This window comes from Bufo gargarizans, chromosome 4 (genome assembly GCF_014858855.1).
Source record: "Bufo gargarizans isolate SCDJY-AF-19 chromosome 4, ASM1485885v1, whole genome shotgun sequence".
Lineage (NCBI taxonomy): Eukaryota > Metazoa > Chordata > Amphibia > Anura > Bufonidae > Bufo > Bufo gargarizans.
In genome coordinates this window covers 423860274-423884434 of record NC_058083.1, presented here as the reverse complement: position 1 = coordinate 423884434, position 24161 = coordinate 423860274, and the positions used below count along the sequence as shown (strand labels likewise).

The following is a 24161-nucleotide window of genomic DNA, read 5'->3' as shown; positions in this document are numbered from 1 at the left end:
AAATATATAAATAAAACTATTGTTTAGAAATAGAAAACAGAAAATTATCATGTGCGTATCTATTCAGCCCCTTTGTTAGGAAGCCCATAAAAATCTCTGTTGCAACCAGTTACCTTCAGAAGTCATAATTAGTGAAATGATGTCCACCTGTGTGCAATCTAAGTGTCACATGATCTGTCATTACATATACACACCTTTTTTGAAAGGCCCCAGAGGCTGCAACACCTAAGCAAGAGGTGCCACTAACCAAACACTGCCATGAAGACCACCTAGGTTATAAAAAAAAATCAACATTTTTGATGATCCCCAGGAGCACCATCAAATCTTTAATAACCAAATGGAAAGAAGATGGCACAACAGCAAACCTGCCAAGAGACGACCACCCACCAAAACTCATGGACCAGGCAAGGAGGGCATTAATCGGAGAGGCAGCACAAAGACCTAAAGTAACCCTTAAGGAGCTTCAGAGTTCCACAGCAGAGACTGGAGTATCTGTACCTAGGATGACAATAAGGCGTATGCTCCATAGAGTTGGGCTTTATGGCAGAGTGGCCAGAAGAAAGCTATTACTTTCAGCAAAAAAACAAAATAAGCACGTTATGAGTTTGCGAAAATGCACGTGGGAGACTCCCAAAAGGAAGGTGCTCTGGTCTGATGATACTAAAATTGAACTTTTCGTCCATCAAAGAAAACGCTATGTCTGGCGCAAACCCAACACATCCCATCACCCAAAGAACACCACCCCCACAGTGAAACATGGTGGTGGTAGCATCATGCTGTGGGATGTTTTTCAGCAGCCGGGACTGGGAAACTGGTCAGAGTTTACAGAATACAGGGATATTCTTGAGCAAAACCTGTACCACTCTGTGCGTGATTTGAGGCTAGGACAAAGGTTCACCTTCTAGCAGGACAATGACCCCAAACACACTTCTAAAGCAACACTTGAGTGGTTTAAAGGGAAACATGTAAATGTGTTGGAATGGCCTAGTGAAAGCCCAGATCTCAATCCAATAGAAAGTCTGTGGTTAGACTTAAAGATTGTTGTTCACAAGTGCAAACTATCCAACTTGAAGGAGCTGGCACAGTTTTGCAAGGAAGAATGGGCAAAAATCCCAGTGGTAAGATGTGGCAATCTCTTAGAGACTTATCCAAAGCGACTTGGAGCTGTGAATGCCGCAAAAAGTGGCTCTACAATGTATTGACTTTAGGGGGGTGAATAGTTATGCACGTTGACTTTTTCTGTTATTGTCTCCTATTTGTTGTTTGCTTCACAATAAAAAAAATTATAATAAAAAAAATCTTCAAAGTTGTGGGCATGTTCTGTAAATTAAATTATGCAAATCCTCAAACAATCCATGTTAATTCCAGGTTGCTAGGCAAGTAAAAAAAAAAGGCAAGGGGGTGAATACTTTTGCAAGACACTTGTATATCCTCGGCATTGGCAGTGGTGGCACCGACAAGGGCAGTCAGGGAAAACACGACAGGGGAGAGGGGCCCTGGAGCCCACCATGATATCTCACAGTCTGATAAAAGCATTAGGGAGGGTGATGACTTCGATGACTATTGTGTGTTGGAAAGGACCTTGGAGTCGGATCAGGGTGCTGAGGAAAAGGCGGCAGCAATAAATAGCAGAGGCCACTTCCAGGGCCGCATCTGTTTTGGGATATGGTGATGCCACTGACACGTTCAGTGGGTTAGACCCAAAACCATGCTACAGCTAAGCTCAACTTGCCTGCCTGTAGCTCTATGCGAGCAACTCCTATATGGCGCTTTTTCTCTGCAAGACGGTCACTCAAAACCACAGCAGTGTGCAAGATATGCAGGTTTAAAAAAGCCGTGGCCATTCAAACACAATTATTGGTACCAGAGGTCTATTGCAGCACATGGGGTGGTATCAACGGATCATTTTGGAAAATAAAAAATGCCAGCATTAGGACTAGTCTGTCCTTTTCCTGGTCCTTTTTGTGGCTGCCATCCTGCACCCCCAAGCAATACAGAATCGTTGTCATCGTTATCACCTACTTTTTCTCCTGCTAAGACTGCTCTATCATGAGTCATCTATAATGGAATGTTTGGCCATGAAAAAACTTTTCTCCACCAGCAATTAGCTGGTCTAGAAGCTGAACCCCCACCTGGACACGTTTCTGTCGGTGCAGTCACTGCAGTACCATTATAGTAGTGCCTTGTCCTGTCATGTGGCAGAGAATGCAGGCCATCCCTTGTGATTCTCAATGTGTGGCAAGCTGCACTGCACGATGCACACTAGAAGAAGCAGTTACAGGGAGGAACAGTACAAGTCTTTCATGACTCAGTGGGTCATTGTAGTTTGCAGCCCACCATATCATGGCGCTCCCCCAGCAGGCACTTATCTGCCTTTTCCACCTCGTCCTAAATTGTCATGGTCCTGTCCCCCACAGCAGAAAGGAAAAGCGTTGCTTGGGCTACCACTCCCTCCTATAAGATGTGTCAAGTGTTGCAACGCCGTGCTGGAACTGATCTGCTTGGGCAACAGTATCCACACTGAAGTACATCGAGCATCAAACAACCTTCTGTCACCCTGCCGACTCCAACTGAGCGAGGTGGTCAACAACAATGTGCAGAACATCCTGCCTGTCCTGAACCTCGAGTAAATAACACGTGCTCCCTGCATGGCCTTTTTCTTTAATGCAGTGGCTTGCACAGGGTGCAGACAATGTCCAGGAGACTGTCCCTCTTTTCAGCTATTCTCACTTGGTGAGGAATGTTCTTCTGGACTTGCAGCATCTGCAGTGCACTGCAGCTACACTGCTTAAACCCCGGCTTTGCAACTTGCTGGAATTCAACATTGCACATGCTCGAGCAGCGAAAAGCTGTGAACGATTTGGTCATGCACCAGACTGCCTCAGCAGGAAGCATGTATTGTTTCTAGGTTGGACAGTTGCACCTCATGCCATTCATGCTGCAGTTGTACCTCATCCCCCTCATGTGCATTTTTGAAGAAATGCTGACAGGTGTCAACGAAGGAGGAGGCGGAAGACAAGCTAGCGCATCTCTTTTTTTCCTCCCTGTAGCTGTTGGGGATCCACAGTTAGGGAAGGAAGAGTTGGAGATGGAGTACAAAGAGCATGATGGTGACACCGGCCACGGCACCTAATCATCTCAGTGTGGGGTAGAGGTGGACAGAACTGGCTCCTGGGGCACTCTGACAAGAATGGCCACCTGCAGACTAACTTGTTTATGCAGTGACAGGTGGTTCAGTGACATCAAGTAGTCTGATAATTACTGGATAGCCATGCTTTTAGACCCTCGCTATAAAAAAACACCAGAAATAGCGACACCACGCAGTATATTCAAATGATAAAAACAAACATAATCTTTATTGTAACAAATCCAGATAAAAATATTCCATGATTAAAACAGAAGTTTCTTCCATACCAAAACAGAACCAGGAGCTACAATGCGGCACACACTTGATCAGGACAAAGCATGAGCATAAGAAATGCAAAAAGTGTAAAGTCCAAGGATTAACAATCATTCAGACTACAGCAGCACCCAAGGCCCCAACACCGTTTCGCTTCCTCCAGGCGGATTCCATGACACTCAATGTTGTGGCCTTCAGCACACAATACCCCATAGTCACAAAAGGAAAAGAGAAGGTTCTAAATCTTTGCTAATTTATTAAAAAGGAAAAACTAAGGGGTAATTTATCAAACTGGTGTAAATTAGAACTGGCTTAGTTGCCCATGGCAACCATTCAGCTTCCACCTTTCATTTTGGACATCTCCTTTGGAAAATAAAAGGAGGAATCTGGTTGTTATGGTAAACTAAGCCAGTTGTACTTTACACCAGTTTGATAAATTACCCCCTAAGACCATTTACTCAGTAGTTAGTTGAAACTCCTTTGGGTACTGCCACACTTTCAGGTTTTTTGATGGATGCAAAAAAGGAGATGTTTCTGTGTGTAGATTTATGGGGAAAACTTGATTTAGTATTTGTATTTTAGCACAAGGCCACCACAAAACAAAAAGTGAAAGGGTCTGAAGACTTTCCAAATGCATTGTATATGTCTTTACTTCCACATCCTCTGTCATCCCTTGGTTTAATTTACTCAGGATATGTCTGTATTTCAACTGTACTGTCTGTGTGGGATTGTTTGTTTGGCTAAGCAGATTACTTTTTGTATCCTGATATGTACCAAATTTCAAAATATGTTTAATGACTAAAGAAATCACCATTGTGTTTTTAATGTATTTAATAATTGCTTCTTTTTTTTAAATTAGATTATGCTATGTTCAAAGTCTCGCCGGCCACAAAAATCCTGTAACAGCAGTTTCTGCTAGTGAGACAACAGGAGACATTGCAACAGTCTGTGATTCTGGTAAGTTATTTGTGGGAAGCATGTGTGCCACGTAAACAGCAAATTTATCTCTGGATTTATGTATTAAACAGGGTTTATTTTCTTCATCTTCCTAGTTGGAGGTGGCAGTGATCTAAGACTTTGGACTGTAAATGGTGATCTCATTGGGCATGTACATTGCAGAGAGATCATTTCCTGTGTTGCATTTTCAAACCAACCAGAGGGAATATCTGTTAATGTAGTTGCTGGAGGACTGGAAAATGGCATTGTACGGTAAGGTCATGAATAGATTTTCTTAAAATGTAAAGAATATTTTCCAATGGAGAACAACCACTGTTGTCTTGCAGGAAAATATTTTGATATGAGACCAACTACCCCATTTTCTCAGATATTTGCAACTGTGTCAGAAATGGTGGACAGAGCTTCTGAGTCACTTAACATTCTCCGCCCGGGGATTAAAAGCAAACGTTTGCTACATGCATACTGCAGAACACATAAAAATCATTTGGTGTATCATGCTGAGTGTCTTCTATTTACTGTGTTACCGCAGACACATTTTACACCTTACTCCCTTTCTTTTATTTTTTTTAATTTTTTTTATACACTAATGACTGGAGAGTTTGCAGGCAGGAAAAGGGGACGTGCATACTACTGGAAGGTGGAAATGGAACGTTTCCTCAATACTTTTATTATTGTAGTGGGGTATTTTAGGCTTCCTGAGGAAATTAATTTAGCCCCTTAGTAACCAGCCTGTTTTGGGCTTTACTGACCAAGTGTTTTTCTTCCTTTTTTCATCGTCACCTTCCAAGAGCTATAACTTTTTTTTTTTTTACATCTATGTACCTGTATGAGGGCTTGTTTTTTACAAGTCAAGTTGTAGTTGTGTCATTTTGGGGTACACATAACTTTCTGATTCACTTTTTTAACTCTTTAAGGGAGGGAGATGGGAAAAACAGCAATACTGTAACAGAGCTTTTATGTTATAAATTTACGGCGTTCATTTTTCGGTATAAATAACATAATTTCCAAAATCTCCACAACTGCACCTCTTGGGACAGGAAACAACACTGAATCCTCAAGTAAAAAGACAACTCCTCCTTCCTGCTTTAGTTGTTGTTTCCTGTCCCTCGGGATGCGCGGAAGCCTCTACCAGTGCTCTGGCTAGATTTTCACTCAGCCTCTACTATTTCCTTTCTTGGGAGGGCTGAGCATGTGAACAGAGGCTCCGGATGGAGCGTGGTATCTCCTTCTCTGTCCCTGGGAGTAAGTCCTGCTTTAAAGCATCCCCGGGCAGTGTGCCATGCAGGCATCGGGGGATTGGTGCTGCCAACTCCCGGCAGATGGGAATCCTCTGTGGGCTGGAGGATTCCCAAAACATGCTGCGTCCCGCCACTTCCGCAACGTGGGAAGTGTGCGTCAGCCGGCTGCATGGTAGTGGAGTGCATCCAGTGGAAGCCTGACATGCATGCATGGGGGCAGAGCCAGAAATGTGCGAAGCTGCAGAACATTTGAAATGGACAAAGTAAATTCTTCAATTGACCAGTTCATGACGCCAGCTGTTCCTGATCCTTCAACTTCCAAAATCTTTAGATTTATCTCCAAATGCAATCGATTTTGATGGAGAGCTGTTTTCAGATGGTGACTCTGATTCCCCTGACAAAGGGTCTGGTCGTCCATTATGTTTACCTCTTGAAAACTGTATGTGCTAAGATGAAGGTAGAGGATATTAAAAGAGCCTCAAACAATTTAGGACCTAATGTTTCAGGGTCTAGGGGAAAATAGAAAAAGAGTTTTCCCTATAAATGATAATTGAAAGAGACAGATTGCTAGGGGAGGTCAGCTATGTTTAGTGCTGAAATAGCGGCAGCTTGCACGGCTACATCCTAACTGTGTGGATTAGTCATCTTACGATTTATTTAACAGCTGGGACCCTCTTTGAGGAAATTGTATCCTCTCCTAGTTTTAAAGCAGGCCTCTGACTTCCTTGCGGGTGCCTCGGGTGGCCTGGTAAGGCTTTCATCCAGATCTATGACTCTTTCAAATACCACTCGTAGAGCTGTCTGATTGAGGTCTTGGTAAGGGGATGTGAGCTCAAGCAGCCTTCTCTGCTGCATTTCCTGTGAGGGAAATAGGCTCTTTGGGTCGGCTCTAGAGGATATATTGGATAAGGCATCGGACAAGAAAAAAGGTTTCCATCTGAGTCTCGTTACTTTCCGCAAAGGAGAAATTTTCTTTCTCAAAACAACAAATATGCAGGATTAGAGAAAAAATAAGTTTTCTGGGAGATGCAGTCGTCCAGATGTAGAGGGAGAGGGTTTTTATTTAACCAAACTCCTCTTCCAACAAAATCACAATGACGCCATATAGGTATTGTGGGGGGCAGACTTTGAAAATTTTATCAGGCTTGAGATTCTATAGGAGCCTCCCCCTGGGTATTAGACCAGGGATGCCCAACCTTCGGCCCTCCAGCTGTTGCAAAACTACAACTCCCAGCATGCCCAGACAGCCTACAGCCATCATCCTACAGCAGGGCATGATGGTAGTTGTAGTTTTCCAAAAGCTGGAGGGCCGCAGGTTGAGCATCCCTGTATTAGACTAAATCATCTCAAGTCACAAAATAGAATTCTGTTCACCTTCCCCAGAAAGGTGTATGATAAACAGAATTATGTCACATTCCCTCAAGCAGATAGCGCTAGAGTCAGAGGTAACAGCCCTGCTAGAGAAGGGAGTCGTTATAAAAGTCTGGCAGACCAGATACAAAGGGGGATTTACTCTCCTCTATTCTTGATAAAAAGAACCATCTTTAATCTAAAGTATCTGAACCGCTTCATCCATTACAAAAAGTTTAAGATGGAATCAATAAATTCTACAATAAATCTTCTCAGCCAGGACTACTATATGGTAACACTCGATATGGTAGATACCTATTCCCATGTTACAATTCACAGGGAGAGTCAGAAATTCCAGATGTTTTCCATTTACATGATGGGTGAGTTATGCCATTTCCAATACCAGGCTTTGCTGTTTGTCCTGTCCAGTGCACCTCAATTTTTTTACAAAAAAATCAGAGCTGACATAGTTGTTGTTTTTTCATTCAAATGGGATTCTTGTGAACCCTTATCTGGACAATCTACTGTTTGCCACAGACTCATATCAACACCTCTTAGTTCATCTCAAAATGGTGACGGACACTCTATCCTTGCTGGGCTGGATAATCAATCACAGAAAATCTAGTTCCCAGTCAACAAAAACTCTTTTTGGGAGTTCTCCTGGATTCTCACCGTCTATCCTCTTTTCTTCCCCAAGAAAACATGAAGCATTGGTAGACTCCGTGACTGCATTTTGTTTCAAGAAGACTGCCTTGGTAAGGGAGATCATGCAGTTGCTGGGCCTTCTAACATCAACAATACCCTTAGTAAATTGGGCTCAGGCTCACTTGAGAATATTGCAGTCCTTCCTTCTCTTGTCTCAGCAGGCAAACCTTCAGGTAAGGAGAGTGGTCTCTGAACGCAGAAGTCTTCAAATTTCCAATCCTGCATCTCTTTGCCTGCAGACAGAAGTGGAAGGTGGAAAATGTATATTCTATCTGTCCCCAGGTCTGAATCAAAGAGGTGCCCTCTCATTCACATGGCCCTAGGGTCGTCTCTCTGCTTTCCCTCCATTCTCTCTCGCTCTTATCCAAAGAACTCTGAAGAAGATAAAGGAGGAGAGGTCAGAAGTAATACTAATTGCGCCTTCTAGGCCAAAAAGGGCTTGTTTCCCCCTGCTCTAGAGTTTGTCAGCAGGGGAATTCAGAATCCGGGTCCGACCTTCCATCCAAACATTGCACAGCTTCATCTAACTGCTTTGAGGTTGAACGGCTCTTGTTGAAGCAAAAAGGCCTCTCCAATGCTGTTATATCTACTTTACTTTGTAGTAGAAAGCAGATCACCTCCAAGATTTATGTGCGGACATGGAACAGCTTTCTATCCTTTGCAGGTAACCAGTGGGATCCTCAGAAGCAGTTGGATGTGGGCCTGGTTTTAGAATTTTTACAGGCAGGTTTTGATAATGGCCTTAGAACCTAAAAGTTATTGGCCCTCAGTGAATATTTTGATCTTAAGCTAGCAGAAATCCATCTTGTTAGAAGAATCATTAAAGATACAAGTAGACTACGCCCTAATCCTCTTTATTAAAGTACCTCCATGGGATTCAAATGTCATTCTCTCTGACCTCTCTGCAGTGTCATTTGAACTCCTAACAGACATATCTTTGAGGTTATTAACATTGGACACTGCCTTTTTTTATAGCCATCACTTCCGTGAGGAGAGTGGGGGAAATGTAGGCTTTCTCCTGTAAATCACTCTACCTTATTGTGTTAGATGATAGAGTGATTTTAAAATATTCATCAGCTTTCCTTCCCAAAGTTTTCCCAGATTCCATTGTCAGCAAGAAATGGCTCTACGATCATTCTGTACCTCCCCAGCTTTGGATCAGGAGAGAATATTTAATAATCTGGATGTAAGGAGATGTATTCCGGAGTTGTGTGAGGGCTTGATTTTTGCGGGATGACTTGTAGTTTTTATTGGTATCATTTTGGGGTAAATTACGCTTTTTAGTTGCTTGTTATTATGTTTTTTAAGTTTCAATTTTATTCTATTATTTTTTTACGAAATTCACTGTAGTGGATAATTTACATATTTGTGTAGTGTGAGTTATTACGGACTCCACAATACCAAAAATATGGGGAGATTTTATTTTTGAATTTTTTTCCTTTGAAAATAGTATTTTTAATGGCAAAAAAGGAATTTTTGGAATTTTTTATTTTATACATTTTTTTAACCCCTTAGTGACCACCCATACGTGTTTTTACGGCGGTCACTAAGGGGCCTTGGGCTGGAGCGCCGCCTTTTTACGGCGGGACTTCAGCCCAAGTTAGCGATAAAATCAATTGCTGTAGCTCCGTGCCCTCAAGGCAAGCGGTCTCTGAACATGTGATCGCCGTGATACACTTTATCACGGCGATCACTGAAAATGCCAGCAGCGGAGATGCCTGCACTATACTTTCTCCCTCCTCTCATGTAAGAGAGGAGGGAGAAAGTATCCGGTGCTAGGATCGGGTCCCCCAGTGCTTCAGGTCCTAAGCTGGGTCCCGATCCTCACCCCCCACCCCCCCTTACCCTCAAGAAAGATGGCGGCGGCGGCCCGGCGCATGCACAGACTTAAAGCCGACCGCCGCCGCTCACTGTAAGGTCTCTCTCCTCAGGAGAGGAGAGAGAAGTTCAAGTTATGCCCCGATCGGGTCCCCCAGCACCCCAATCGGGGCAATATGGCCCTCAGATATATTTTAATAAAGTTATTAGGGCGCCCCCCCCCCATCTAATAAAAAAAATAAATATGGCGCCTTCAGCACCGTAACCATCAGGGACCAATAATAATGGTCCCCGATCATGTGGTCTCCATGATAAACCTATCATGGAGATCACATCCATTATATTTACAAAACAGAGCCAGGACAGGGGCTGTGCTTCTCTCTCCCCTCAGCGCAGTTGTTCTGTGAGGAGAGAGAGATCAGACTTCTGTCCTGGCTCTGTGAATACATACTGTGAAAAAAAAAATGAAAAAAAAACAAATTATAAACCGTCCGTCAGTAACTGGCGGTCAGTGGCTGTCCGTGATTAGGCGTCCGTCATTAGACGTCTATTAGTTACAGTCAATTATCTTTATTAGGGACCCTGTGTCCGTCTGTTACTGGCGGTCAGTGGGTGTCAGTGAGTTGTTGGGTGTCACTCCGTCAGTCGGTGGGTGTCGGTCATTTTTAGGGACGGTCAGTTATTTTAATTTCTTTCTGAGCTGTACAGAAAAAATAAAATAAAAATGGCTCGGAGATTAAGTGCGGAGCAGGCATACAAATTTCTCCGCTCTGACCACTCTGAATCTGGCACCGCTTCAGAGGTGGAAATATTTTCAGATAGCGGGGACTCAGATTCCATCCCCAGACCCCATAGCCCTATGGTGGTAAAAGTCGCCACCTCCTCTCATTCTCCACCCAGCTGACCCGCCCCTTCTGCTACGTGGGTTCTTGCCACTTCATTTTCCCCCCCAAGTACCCCAATTTTTATTTTATTTTTTCCAAAAATCTCTTTATTGGACTGAGAAATCAGTTGTACAGCATTGGGTATCGAAACAATACAATACAGGAAATTTGCATCAAAGCACAGATGTGCAAGCAGTTCGGAAAATAAGATTTCTCAATACACATTTTATCATAATATTCCCCAACTCCCCCCCCCCCCTCAACCCCCAGCCCCCCCCCCCCCCTCCCCTCACCCCCAGCCCCCCCCCCCCCCCTCCCCACCCCTGAACACCAATCTAAGCTTTTTGGACTTGAAGTGGTTCACCCGCAGTACCCCCATCCTCCACCCTGGATGATTCCCTCGCCTACCAGCCGAATTAATGGGCCAATCTCCCCAGCCTATCTGCCAGCTGAGCCTCTAGATACCACCCTGTGAGTTTAAATGGGGCCATAAGTTCCTGAATTTCAATAACCGAAAGTTGTTTCTCTATGAACCTCCTCCATTTTTTGATAAACTTCTCGACCAAGCGTTCTTTATCTTGTTCTACCTCCAGCCTTTCTAAATAAAGAACATTCTTCATCACCCCTATGACCTCCTCCCACACTGGAACTTCCTTTTCTAGCCAGTGTCGTAGGAGAGACTTTTTAACCGACATCAACAGAAGATGTACACCTGGCTTCGCAACCAGCGATCCCATTTCCTCCTCCTGATTTTTAGGTATGTAATGGAATACGCACTGTTGTGGTGTGGTACCCACCGTATCTCCCCAAATGTCATCAATAGCTTCTATGGCCTGTTTCCACAACGGTTGCACTTTCGGGCACTCCCAAATGGCATGTAATAGACCCGCCTTCTGGAGGCTACACTTCGGACACTCACGAAGATAATGGGCAGGGGCGTCACGATAGGACAGATTGAAAGCATACGTCGCTCGATGCATGAGTCTTAATTGTGTCTCTCTCCACTGCTCATTATATGTCGCCCGTCTAACCAATTCCATGCCTTCCCTCATCTTTTTGTTATGTTCGGGTCAGATAGCTCTCTCTCCCAGGGCTTGTAGGCCCCTTTTACCAGGCCTATCGTCTGGATACTATGAAGCCTGCGTTGTAATTCAGAGAGGGGCATGTGAGAGCCATCATTGCCTAGCAAGGCCACAAACCATGCTAACCTATCAGCATCCCCAACAGAAGATGCCTGGGCACTACAATAGCTTTTAATTTGCTGATAGGGAAGATAGTGGGCATCCTGAAAATCAAATTGTACCTTAACCTGATCCCAATCTAACCAGTGGAGATCAGAAGTATGAAGCAGGTCTTTAAGTCTCAGTATATTTTTCTCCCTCCATGCCTGAAACATACTATTCTCCCTACCTTGGGGGAACGCCGGTAGCGACCATAATGGTAATCTGGGTGACAGGTAACAAGGTAGGCCATAGATTTTCCTGATCGCCTTCCACGCCATTATGGTGTCCTTCAAAAGAATGCACTGCCTTATTGACACCGGTATGTCTTTTATCCTGGTATGTAATAGGGCCTCCAAGTCTTCTCCCTCAGCTAACTCCCTTTCGAATGCAATCGCCGAATAATACCCCGTGCCCCACACCCAGTCCCGCACATGCCTGAAGAGCGCCGCCAAGTTATAGTGGCGAATATTCGGCAGTTGCAACCCCCCTTCATATTTCAGCATCGTTAGTTTAGCATAAGCGATGCGGGGTCTCTTAGTTTTCCAGAGGAAACGGTTAAACGCCCTTTGCATCCTAACCACATCCACGTGTTTTATCAACAATGGAATTGTCTGGAGCGGGTAGAGAAGCTTTGGGAAGCTCACCATTTTGATTAAGTGAGCCCTCCCACACACTGACAAGGGCAAGTCCTGCCATTTCTCCAATTCATTCTCTATTTTAAGGAAGAGAGGGGGGTAATTCAGAGTGTATAATGACGCTGGAGTGCGGCCTATCTTAATGCCCAAATAGGTCAGGTAATCCCTCCGGACCTCCACTCTATTCTGTAGATGTTTAGCTGCCGGAGACCGATGATCAAGAAACAGTAACTGGCTTTTTTCCACGTTGACCCTATACCCTGTGGCCCTGCCGTAGATATTCAAAGCCTCAAGAGTCCTCTCCAAGTGGAGCTCTGGGGACCCGAAATATAGTAGCATGTCATCTGCGAAGCAACTAACCTTCAGCACTTTGCCCCCTATCCTAACCCCTTCAAACGTTTCCGACTTAACTAGCCATCTCGCCAAGGGCTCCATTGCTAAGTTGAAAAGCAACGGAGACAAGGGACAACCCTGTCTCGTGCCCTTCTCCAGCGTAATTGGTTTGGATAGAAAGCCCGGTACATTCACCCGTGCCTGGGGGTTGGTATAGAGTGCGGTCAAGAAATTCCGGAAGCGTCCCGTAATGTTAACCCTGTCCAGTACCATACCCAACCATTGCCAATTGACATTATCGAATGCCTTCTCGGCATCCACTGCCAACAACGCCGGAGAAGGCTTACCTGTGGGGTCTCTATATCTGCTAAGAACGGTTAGAACCTTGCGCACATTAGTCACTGCTGACCTACCCTTCATGAACCCTACCTGATGTGAACCAATGAGATTCGGTATGCAAATGGCTAACCTATTGGCTAAAAGCTTTGCCAGAATTTTAATATCTTGATTGATCAGGGAGATCGGTCTATACGCGCTGGGTTGAGTCAAATCTCTGCCCATTTTCGGGAGAATTTTAATATATGCCATCTTGCCCGAATCCGGTAAACTACCCCCGGCCATTATGTTGTTGAACAGACTAGTCAGCGTCGGGGAAAGTTCTGGGATCATGGCCTTGTAAAACTCCGCCGGGAATCCGTCGGGTCCCGGGGCTTTACAATTTGATAGCGACTTAATTGTTGTCCCTAACTCTTCATCACTAACGTCTTGACATAACGTTTCCACCGCCTCAGTAGAAAGGCGCGGTAGATCCACCCTGTCTAAAAGGTCCCTTGCCTCCTGGGGGCGGGGGGGATCCCCTGAATATAATGTTTGGAAATATTCTCTTAATATCTCCACTATGTCCTTCGGCTGAGAGCACAGTTTTCCCGACCTATCCTTCAGGGGATGCAAGGCCGTTTGTTTCACAAATGGGCGCGTTAGATTAGCTAAAAGCCGGCCCGCCTTATTGCCTACACGAAAAAGCTTAGCCTTTTGGTAGTCTCCAAACCACTTTTCCTTTCCTTCCTGACAGTAGTCAAAACTATGTTTGGCTGTGACCCATAGAACCTTATTAGGAACTGAGGGGTCTTGCAAGAATTGAGTGTACATCTCCCGCACCTTTTGGGTAGCTTCCTCAAACTTTTTACTCGCTTCCCTCTTCTTCCCTATCGAATATGATATTATTCGACCCCGCAGGACCGCCTTGGCCGCGTCCCAAAATAAATTCTGGTTCGATGCCTGTTCCACATTATCCTGGGAGTATTCCCACCACCACCCTTTTAGCTTATCCAGAAATTCCTTATCTTTGAGTAAGTGCTGCGGCATTCTCCACGTAACATCCGGCCCCCTGGGGACTGAGTCCATCATTTCCATAACCACTGGGGCATGGTCCGAGATTAACAAGTCCAATATTTCCACTAGCTTGACCTTTGACAACATCCTCTGAGATGTCAGGAGGTAGTCAATCCGGGACCATGACCCCTGGGCATGAGAAAAATGAGTATATTCGCGATCCACTGGATGGTGGTATCTCCAGGAATCACAAAGACCTGTATTGCTTAACAAAGGGAGCAGCGTCTGGGTCTGTCTTTGCGGGGTAACATTATCCAAAGCCCCTCTCTTCCTATCTTCCTGCTCGTTATGTACCCTATTAAAATCACCCGCCACCAGCAGCATCTGTGAGTCTTCCCCCAAAATGTCTTTCTCCAACGACCTGTAAAAGTCAGTCTGAGAGGTATTTGGGGCATAGACATTTTGTAGAACTATCTGACCAACCGGAGAATCCAAGCTTATTCGCATCCACCTCCCCTGAGTGTCAATGGACATGGAGCGAATCTCATACTGCAAGCGTTTGTGAAACAAGACCACAACACCCGCCTTTTTGCCCACTGAGGGTGAACCTATTACTTGTCCCACCCATAGTCTGCGCATCCGGAAAAAATCAGCCTCTTCCAAGTGGGTCTGCTGCAGGAGCGCCACATCTATTTTTAGTTTTTTAAGATGTCGCAACACCGCCATACGTTTAGTAGGGGATCGTAGGCCCTTGACATTCCACGTGATTACACGCATAGTAATTTCACTATGTGTTCGCCCTCTGCAGGAGAAGCCACCAAAAACTGGTTAACACAGAACATCACAGATTGGTACCAAGGTATCTGCATCCTAACCACATACAATGTAGTGTTGCTGGCAACGACGGCCCCAAACGGTGCGCCCTCTCCACTGTACAAGTGCCTCGCAGCCCCAGTGCTTGTGGGATCTCTACCTCACAGATATCCAGCAATTGGGTCGGCGAAATCGACTCCGGAAGGCCGATGATCCGCAGATTGCTTCTCCTGGATCGGTTCTCCAGGTCGTCTAACTTCTCCTTCAGGTACTGATTATCTCGCAGGAGGTCACTGATGCTCCTCTGGGCACTCCACAGATCTTCTTCCACCACTACCACTCTTTGTTCCACCTCGGCTATCTGGGAGGCATGTTGCGCCACATCAGACTGTAGTTGTTGCAGGGCCGAGGAGACCGTGGCTTCTAGGGAGGCTTTTATGTCTGGTGCCAGCAGCTTAGCCACTTCTATGGCCATGGATTTACAAGAGGCTGTTAATTCATCAGCCGATGTTAGACAGCTCTCTCCCTCTTCCTCCTCTGACCCCGATGCCTCCGCACTCCTCTGGGTTGACTGCGAGGACGAGCGGGTAAGTCTGTGCCGCTTCTCAACCGCCGGCGCCATTTTGCCCCTGGCCTTCAGGTCTTCACCTGCCGAGAGTGGTGTCCGCGGTTCTTTCTGGGAGCCGCCTCTGACCACGAACTTTTCCATGGGTACTCCCTACAGTACACGGGAGGTCTGAGGGTACCTTTTCGGTCCCGGGATGCGGCGGCTCTCTAGGTTATCGGGCCGATCGAACGGAGAGCCTCTCACCCGCGCCTCTCCATGCGCGCGCCGGAACCGGAAGTCCCTCGTACCCCAATTTTTATCCACTCCCCAAATTAATGTGGATGTCGGCAATTTTACCCCTTATGATTTTTTTCATTTATTTGTGGATGATAACGTCCTTGAGTTAATTGTGCAGCAAACTAATTTGTACGCCACACAGTTTGCTGTACAAAAGCCCACATCTATTTATGTAAGACGGTGGACCTCCACAAGTGTCCCTGAAATAAAAAAAAATTGGGGGGCTTACCCTGGACATGGGCATTGTAAAAAAAAAAAAACTCTGTCCGATCCTATTGGGCTACGAGTACTGTCCACTCAACCCGTGTTTGCAGCAGTTATGTCCCGTAACCGCTATGAAGTCCTAATGCGGTTCATGCATTTTTCTGACAATTCTCAAGTCCCTCCCAGAACTGACCCAGCCTTCGACCGCCTAAATAAATTGAGACCCCTTATTTCCCTCCTTATAGATTTATTATTGAAATTATATACCCCTGAGAGAAAATTATCCGTTGACGAGTCCCTTTTTAGTTTTAAAGGCCACCTTTCCTTCTGTCAATATATTCCCTCCAAGCGTGCCAGATATGGGGTAAAGTTGTATAAGGTATGCGAGAGCACAACCGGCTACACCTGTGGTCTGTCTATTTATGAGGGCAGAGACTCCCAACTTAACCCCCCAGGCTGCCCCGAAAATATTGGGACATCGGGAAAAATTGTGTGGGATTTATTGGCGCCATTCCTGCACAAAGGGTACCACGTGTACACTGATAAATTCTTATACCAGTATACCCCTTTATAAATCCCTCCATGCTGCAAACACAGGGGCTTGTGGGACAGTCCGCAAAAATAGAGTTGGATACCCACAACCGCTGGTCTCCAAACGTTTGGAGAAAGGAACATCCTTCGCCCTCGCAAGTGACCAGCTGCTTGCTGTGAAGTGGAAGGACAGGAAGGATGTCTACATGCTGACTACCTTGCATGCAGACACCACAGTGGTAGTTAGGGAGAGGGGGGCTACGGCGGACAAGCACAAACCGGTCTGTGTGACAGACTACAATAAATTTATGGGAGGTGTAGACATCTCGGACCAGGCGCTTCACCCCTACCTGGTGAAGAGAAAAAACAGGGCCAGGTATAAAATGGTAGCAATTTACCTCATCCAGATTGCTACCTACAATAGTTTTATTTTATTTAAAAAGTCTCAGGGAAACCTCAACTTCCTCGAGTACCAGGAGAAGGTGATTGAGAGTCTCCTGTTTGAGTCCCCCCGCACCTGGGCAAGCCTTCGAATCGGAGGACGTTCGAAGGCTTTCAGAACGCCATTTCCCTCACCCTGTCCCTGCCACTACCAGCAAAACGTATCCACAGAAAAGATGCCGGGTGTGTAGCAAACATGGGAGGAGGGACACCCGGATTTACTGCTCCAGTTGCCCATCACAACCAGGCCTCTGTAATTACCCCTGCTTTGAAACGTACCATACGTTGCGAATTATAAATTTCATTTAATACCAAAAAGAACGGGGGGGGGGGGGAGGAATTCAATTTATTCTCATTTTCTGTTTAGTTTGTGGGCTTTCCAGGGAGGGAGGGATCCCTTTGGGATGGGTCTTGGAGCTCTTTTTTTTTTTCCAGACATTGGAATTAATTTTACCTTTTCTGATTAGTTTGCTTACATTTTGGAGTGTACATCTTCATTTTCATGTGCTCTGTAGAAAAACAATCTGTCTTTAAATTGACACTTTTGTGTAAAAAAAGAAAATTACATTTTTTTTCACCTTAGCATTAATTTCTACAAAAAACTAGGGGGTCAAAAAACTCATTACACCCATAGATAAATACGTTAAGGGGCCTAGTTTTTAAAATGGGTTCACTTTTGGGGGGGTTCTATTATTCTGACACTTATAAACCTCTGCAAACATGGCTTGTTGCAGGAAAAAATTTATGTTAAAATGTAAAGTCTCCTAAATAAAAATTAAAAAATGTTGTGCAGCCAAAATAAAGTAAAGATGTGGAAATATATTTCTGATAAAAAAATATTGAATAGTATTTATGTATGTATATGAAATATTGCAGTTGAAAATAGGAAAATGTGCCAATTTTTAAAAATTTTAATAAAATTTCACTTTTTTAATAAAGATACGCATATTTTATCGGTAGAATTTTACCACCTAAGTAAAGTACAATATGTGACGAGAAAACAATGTCAGAATTACGTTGATGTGCAAAACCGTTACAAAGTTATTCTAAGCTAAAATTACACATGTCAGATTTCCAAAATTTGGCTTGGTCATTAAGGCCCAAACAGACTTGGTCACTAAGGGGTTAATATATTGACTATAACAGACAATATTCCGATTGCTTTTAACCCCTTCTACCACAGGCCAGTTTTCGCTCTTCTGTGAGGTAGTAGCCAATTTTCCCGACTTTAGGGGAATAAAAAATTCCTTCCCGACTACAATCAGGCAATCAGACTAACTCCCTGGATCAACGACCCCTCTCTAGTAGCTATAGCCTGTAATATTATTACAGCTTCAGAAATACATCCAGGCCCCTCTTGAATTCCTTTATTGTACTCACCATCACCACCTCCTCAGGCAGAGAGTTCCATAGTCTCACTGCTCTTACCATAAAGAATCCTTTTCTATGTTTGTGTACAAACCTTCTTTCCTCCAGACGCAGAGGATGTCCCCTTCGTCACAGTCACAGTCCTGGGGATAAAAATGTCAATATCTCAATAACTTGTCATGTGGCCTAGAGCATCAATTACAGCTTGACAACTTGACAGTCGACTTATTGTCTGCTGAGGTACGGCATCCCATTGTTCCTGGAGGGCGGCTCTCAGGTCATTGAGGTTGTGGGGTACAGAGTTATGACCCTCTACATGGTGACCCAGCTGATCCCATAGGTTTTCAATGGGCTCCAGCAGCCGTTCCCTAATGATGCAACATCGATGAGCTGGGGGATTATTATCCATGAAGATGAAATTAGGCCTGTGTTTATGCAAAGGTACAATTACTGAATTAATTAAGTAATTCAAGTAGTATGGACTTGTCACTGTACCATTTACAAAGTGTAAGACAGTTCTGTTTTGACTAAACACACCTGCCCACACTGTAACATCGCTACCACCACCAAAGGCTCGCATGGTGACAATAGTTAGTGCTCTCCTTGACATCTCCAACACCATTGGCGGCCATCATTTCTGCCCAGTGTGAATTGACTTTCATCAGTGAACAGCACTGAGGCCCACTGTTCCCTCGTCCGGCATAGATGCTCCCTGTTGACGCCTGTGCCTGGTGGTGTGGTCAGGTACCGTTGCAGGTCATCTAGCACTCAGACTACGCTGATGTAAAACATATTCAAATGGTCTGACGTGACACTTGGGTGCCTTTCACCTCCCTTAAATGTGCCTGGAGTTGTGTGGCTCTCCTCACCCAGTTCTGCAGGGCTTTGTTCACAATTAAGCTGTCATCAGTGTGGGATGTGGCCAAAGGATCTCCATTTCTATGCCTTTCTGTGACTCCACTCTCTGTATCTCTGGTGCAGCCTACTGATGACACTCTGTAACATTTCAAGCTCAGTGGCCACTTCCGTCTGAGGACATCCTGCTTGAATCCTCGCAATAGCGAGGTACTGTTGATCAATTGTTAAGTGAACAGCATGATGGGGAGGACTGTGTAAATACAAATTCTAATTAAACCAGGAAATTTATTGGGTGATTCATGGATCAAACACCTGTTGTGAATCTTGCTGTTAAGCTCCTTGTTAGAGAACAGCAAGTTGTGCAAAAAGTACTGAAACATTGAACAGTTTGAGATGTGCATTCAAAAGCTTAGATTAGAAGGTCACATTAAGTTCACCTGTAAAGATTATAGTGCATTTTAGGTTCATCCTGAAATTTCCTCCACAAACCAAATATCCCTAACTTTTTGTGAGTAGTGGACTTGTGTAGACTGAGTGTTCTGATGTAGTAAAGATCTTTGTCGTAACATATTTGGTGGTCTAGGGTCAAGTGATTTACTATTGTTTTCATGATTCAGCACTGTGGCCCTTATGATTCTATTCTAATGGAATGATAAATATTTATTTTCACAGGTTATGGAGTACATGGGATTTGAAGCCAGTTCGTGAAATAACCTTTCCAAAGTCAAATAAGCCAATAGTAAGGTAAATTGAGAACTTTCTATGTTGTTATGGGGCCAAATTTATGGTTGTACTGATTTGTCTGGAAAATGATTGAAAGGGAAGCTGCAAACGTAGTGGACTGGCTGTCACCGATACACTGACAGGTATAGTGCATTGCAAAACTGAAGTATTTCCAGTGTATTTAGGAGCAATCAAAGGACTGCACCTTCAAGTCTTCTACTGAGACTTAAAAAATGTAAAAGAAACCCAAAACTTAAAAAACTGTGGATTACGACATCGACTGTATACAGCCTAAGACACAAATAGACACATAGTCAGCTGTATATGCCATACCAATCTAGTGCTGATAGGGTCCCTTATTCACCCAGGCTCTCTTTACATTGCTACAATGGCCAGGTGTACTCCAAATTTCAGTGCTTAATTTTTTTCCAGCACTCCCTGCTCTGCAGTATGCCAGCATGGCTGCTACACAATAGATGAAGCCTTCTGCTTACAACTCTATACACTGTTATGTTTCTGGCACATGCAGTCAACACCTAATCAGTGGATGTGTAAAGCAGTGGCTTGCCCAGGGTGTTTGATGGTGTTTGGCACCCGAGACTGGTCCTTTCTCTCTCACCCCCCAATACTTAAAAAAAAATGGTACCCCCTCACAGTAGTATTGCCCTCATTGTACAACCTTCACAGTAGTTTTGTACAGATGTGTGCCCCTTCACAGTAATAATGCCCATTGTGCCCCCTTAATAGTAGTAATGCCCACTGTGCTAGTAATGCCCTCTGTGCCCCCTCCATAGTAGAAATCCCCATTGTGCCCCCTTCACAGTAATAATGCCCACTGTGCCCTCTTCACAGTAATAATGCCCACTGTGTCCTTTCACAGTAATAATGCCCTCTGTGCCCCCTTCATTGTAGTAATGCCCTCTGGCTCTGTGCCCCCTCCATAGTATAAATGCCCATTGTGCCCCCTTCACATTAGTAATGCCCTCTGTGCCCCATCCATAGTAGTAATGCCCTCTGTGCCCCATCCATAGTAGTAATGCCCTCTGTGCCCCATCCATAGTAATATAGTACTCTGTGTGCGCTCCATAATATTACAGTCCCCTGTGCCCCCTCTATAGTATTAAAGCCCTCTATGTCCCCTCAGTATTAGAATAAAACACAGTAACTACTCACCTTGTCCCATTCCTGAAGCTCACATACCTCTCTTCGTTACAAGCACAGATCGCTCTGCAGTACTGTGTGGGCGGAGCTTATGCAAATTTCTAGGTTGCAGGCTCCATCCACACAGGCTGAGAGCATTACCTGTGTCTGCAGGCTGAATGGTGGAGTGGGGAGAAGTTTTCCTGCTTCACCATTCTGTGCACTGCCAGCCTGAAGGAGGGGAGGAGAACTGGGAGCTGAGCAGTGAGTGACAGGACTTCTGCTCCCAGTGCTCCAGCAATGAGCGCTTCCATCTGTATTGATGGAAGCACTCATTGCTTCTGGCACCCCCCTGAGAGCCGGCACCCAGGCCGGACCACCCCCAGGCCCCCTCTTAGTGGTGTGAATTAAAGACCGGCACTCACTTAGGGGGCCTCAACAACTAGTTGGTGGATGTATCAGACCTGCACCGATCTGTCATTAATCCCTTCCCTACCAGTGCCATTTAAAACAGCAAGCACCCAAGACTAATGTCCGCCACCAGCTTTACTGCTGATGGTGGACTTTTAACCCTTCAGATGCCATGAACAAACGAGACCACAGCATCTGTACTAGTAAAAACCTGGAAGTGCTGGGGGAGGATCGTGAGAGCCTGTAGCAGGACTCTATACTAATACAGTGTATTTTTGATACTAATGCATTGGAGTATATGAGAGCAGCAATCTGATGATTGCTTGCTATAGTTCCCTATGGGAACTATAAAAAAAACTTATTTTTTTTAAATATATAAAAATTCAAATCAGCCCCCTTTCCCCAAAACGAAAATAAAAATACTTAAACAAAAAAATACACATCATGGACATTGCAACATGCGAAAACACCCGTGCTAAAATATATATAAATATTTATCTCATACGGTAAACAACGAAACGGATGAAAAAAGGCAAAATAGCTAATTCACCATTTTTGGGTTATTTCTCCCTACACAATTTTTTTTTATAAAAAGTGATCAGGAAGTCACACACCCCACTGGTATCAATAAAAATTACAGATCACCCAGCAACAAACTAGCTCCCGCACAGATCCATACACATAACTACAAGCAATTTATAGGGGTCAGAAAATGGTGAGAAAAAAAATTATAATATGTGAAAAGAAAAAGAAAAAAGTTTTGGCCCCGGGAAGGCAGGGAGTAAATAACATGCAGACATGAACAGACCTCTGAGGTTGAAAGGGTTAAAGCAGTTGATCCGGCTTTTAATATTGATGACCTATCCTAAAGATGGCAAATGAAGAGAGGTAGCTGCAGCATATCCAGTGAATCACTTATTGATTCACTGGAGATGCTGCCGCTATCTCTCTTCATTTGCTATACGGTCGACTGCTGAGGATCTGCAGTCGTGGCTTGGCTGTTGCATTTATGTCCGTGGGTGCTGCTCTACAAACAATTTGTCTACTATCCTTTAGGTCATCAATATCAGATCTGCGGCGGTCTGACATCTAGGACCCCTGCCGATCAGCTGTATGGGGAGGCCGAGCGCGCAGTGCGCATGTAAAATCTCTCGTCTCTCATCTGGTTCACTGCTGGTGTCTATGGCAAAGCAGGGGTGAGAAGAAAAAGAGACGGGAGACAGCACGTGCGCACCCTGCGCCGTCTCCTCATACAACTGATTAGTGGGGGTGCCTGGAGTTGGGCCCCTGCCGATCTGATATTGATAACCTATCCTGAGGATAGGTCATCAATATTAAAAGCCCGGCCAACCCCTTTAATGACCTACCCAAGGAGGATATGTGATCAATATAAAAAAACTGGGTAACCCCTTTAACCTATAGGTACAGTTATCAGAGTCGTGTGTCAAAATCTGGTGTTAGAGTAAGAACGTTGCCTCCAACGTACATTTAAGTGATGTTTGACATTTGAGGATGTCCTAATAAGGACAGTTTTAACATTACTCATAGTTCAGTTATCACCGCTTAACGCTTTTTCTAAACTAACAGTTTTTAGCAACCTTATATTTCAATATATTTCAATTCTTTATTTTAGTTTTGTGAAAAGTTGTTGCATTATGATCTTCTGGCGTCTTATAAATGACACAATAATATGGACCAATTTTTTTCTGCTTTCAGCCTTACTTTTTCCTGCGATGGCCATCATCTTTACACAGCAAACAGTGAGGGTACAGTGATTGGCTGGTGTCGCAAGGACCAACAACGTCTGAAATTACCCATGTTTTACTCATTCCTCAGCAACTATGCAGCTTGTTAAAAGTTATAAACACTTAGGGGCCATTCACACGATCGTATTTTTCTGTCCACATCTATTCTGCAATTTTGTGGATTGGATGCGGACCCATTAATTTCAGTGGGGTTGCAAAAGAAATGTATGTCCATTCTGCGGCTCCACAAATAAGACAGAACATGTCCTGTTCTTGGTCGTTTATGCGGACAAGAATAGGCATTTCTATCATAGGGGAGGACTAGCCGATCTGCAAAAGGGGAAATGCCCAATGCCGGTATCTGTATGTTGTGGATCCGCAATATGTGCTGTGTAAAAACAGACAAAAGTTTACTCTATTCCAGTACTGGTAACATTTTAAAATATCTGTGCTTTACATGTATTTTAATATATATAAAGCCCAATATATATTTTGTCAAGAAGATGGGAATAATTACAGTATGCTTTCTGAATTTTTTAGCTGTATTCGTTAAAGCATTTTTGTGTGGATATTGCATAATACTGACCTTAAAGTGTAACTGCCATTCTATTTTTATTTTTGTAATGTGTAGGGGCAACTAACCATTTTTGTAATATACCGGATTTTGGGCTTTATAAGACGCACTTTGGGGGGTGGGGGGGTCAGACACAAGTGGGGGGGGGGGGGGATCAGTGCGTCTTATAAAGCAAATGTGCCAAAAATCATTGTGGCCGGCACATTGTTTATTTTAGCCTGGACCTTGAAGTGTGGGGCGGGCGGTGACATTGAAGCGCAGGTGTCTCCATAGCCGAAGAGAGAGGAGAAGAGCTATTTTACTTTTCCTCTGCTGCCCGCCCCTTCCCCGCTTATCCCCGGAGAAATCAATACAGAAAACTTCCAGCCCCGGGTGTGCTCCACCGCTCCTGTCCCCACATTTCCCAGCCGTTACAAGACAAGCTGTGCTAGGATCCTAACGGAGTGGCCAGGGGAGACTGAAGGGTTAATCAGTCCCGGAGCTGCAGGAGCTAAGAAATAACGCACAAGTCTATGGGGAGAAGGGGCAGCCCATCCCGACAAGGAGCCAGCAGGAACTACTGCTCCGAGGCCTCCATCAGCTTACTAACCCCCAGCGTGCACCGCTGCTAAAAGAAGGAAGGCAGTAAAGTGAA

General features: G+C 44.6%; 1 protein-coding gene across 1 annotated transcript in view; it reads left to right on the top strand.

Moving 5' to 3' along the window:
* LYST (lysosomal trafficking regulator) overlaps positions 1-23629 on the top strand; it is a 556878-nt gene extending 533249 nt beyond the window's left edge. The window contains 4 exon segments of the mRNA XM_044290763.1: positions 4260-4357; positions 4453-4609; positions 19607-19678; positions 22925-23629. Coding sequence (XP_044146698.1) covers positions 4260-4357; positions 4453-4609; positions 19607-19678; positions 22925-23063 — 466 coding nt within the window. The 3' untranslated portion in view covers positions 23064-23629.
* The last annotated feature ends 532 nt before the right edge of the window (positions 23630-24161 follow it).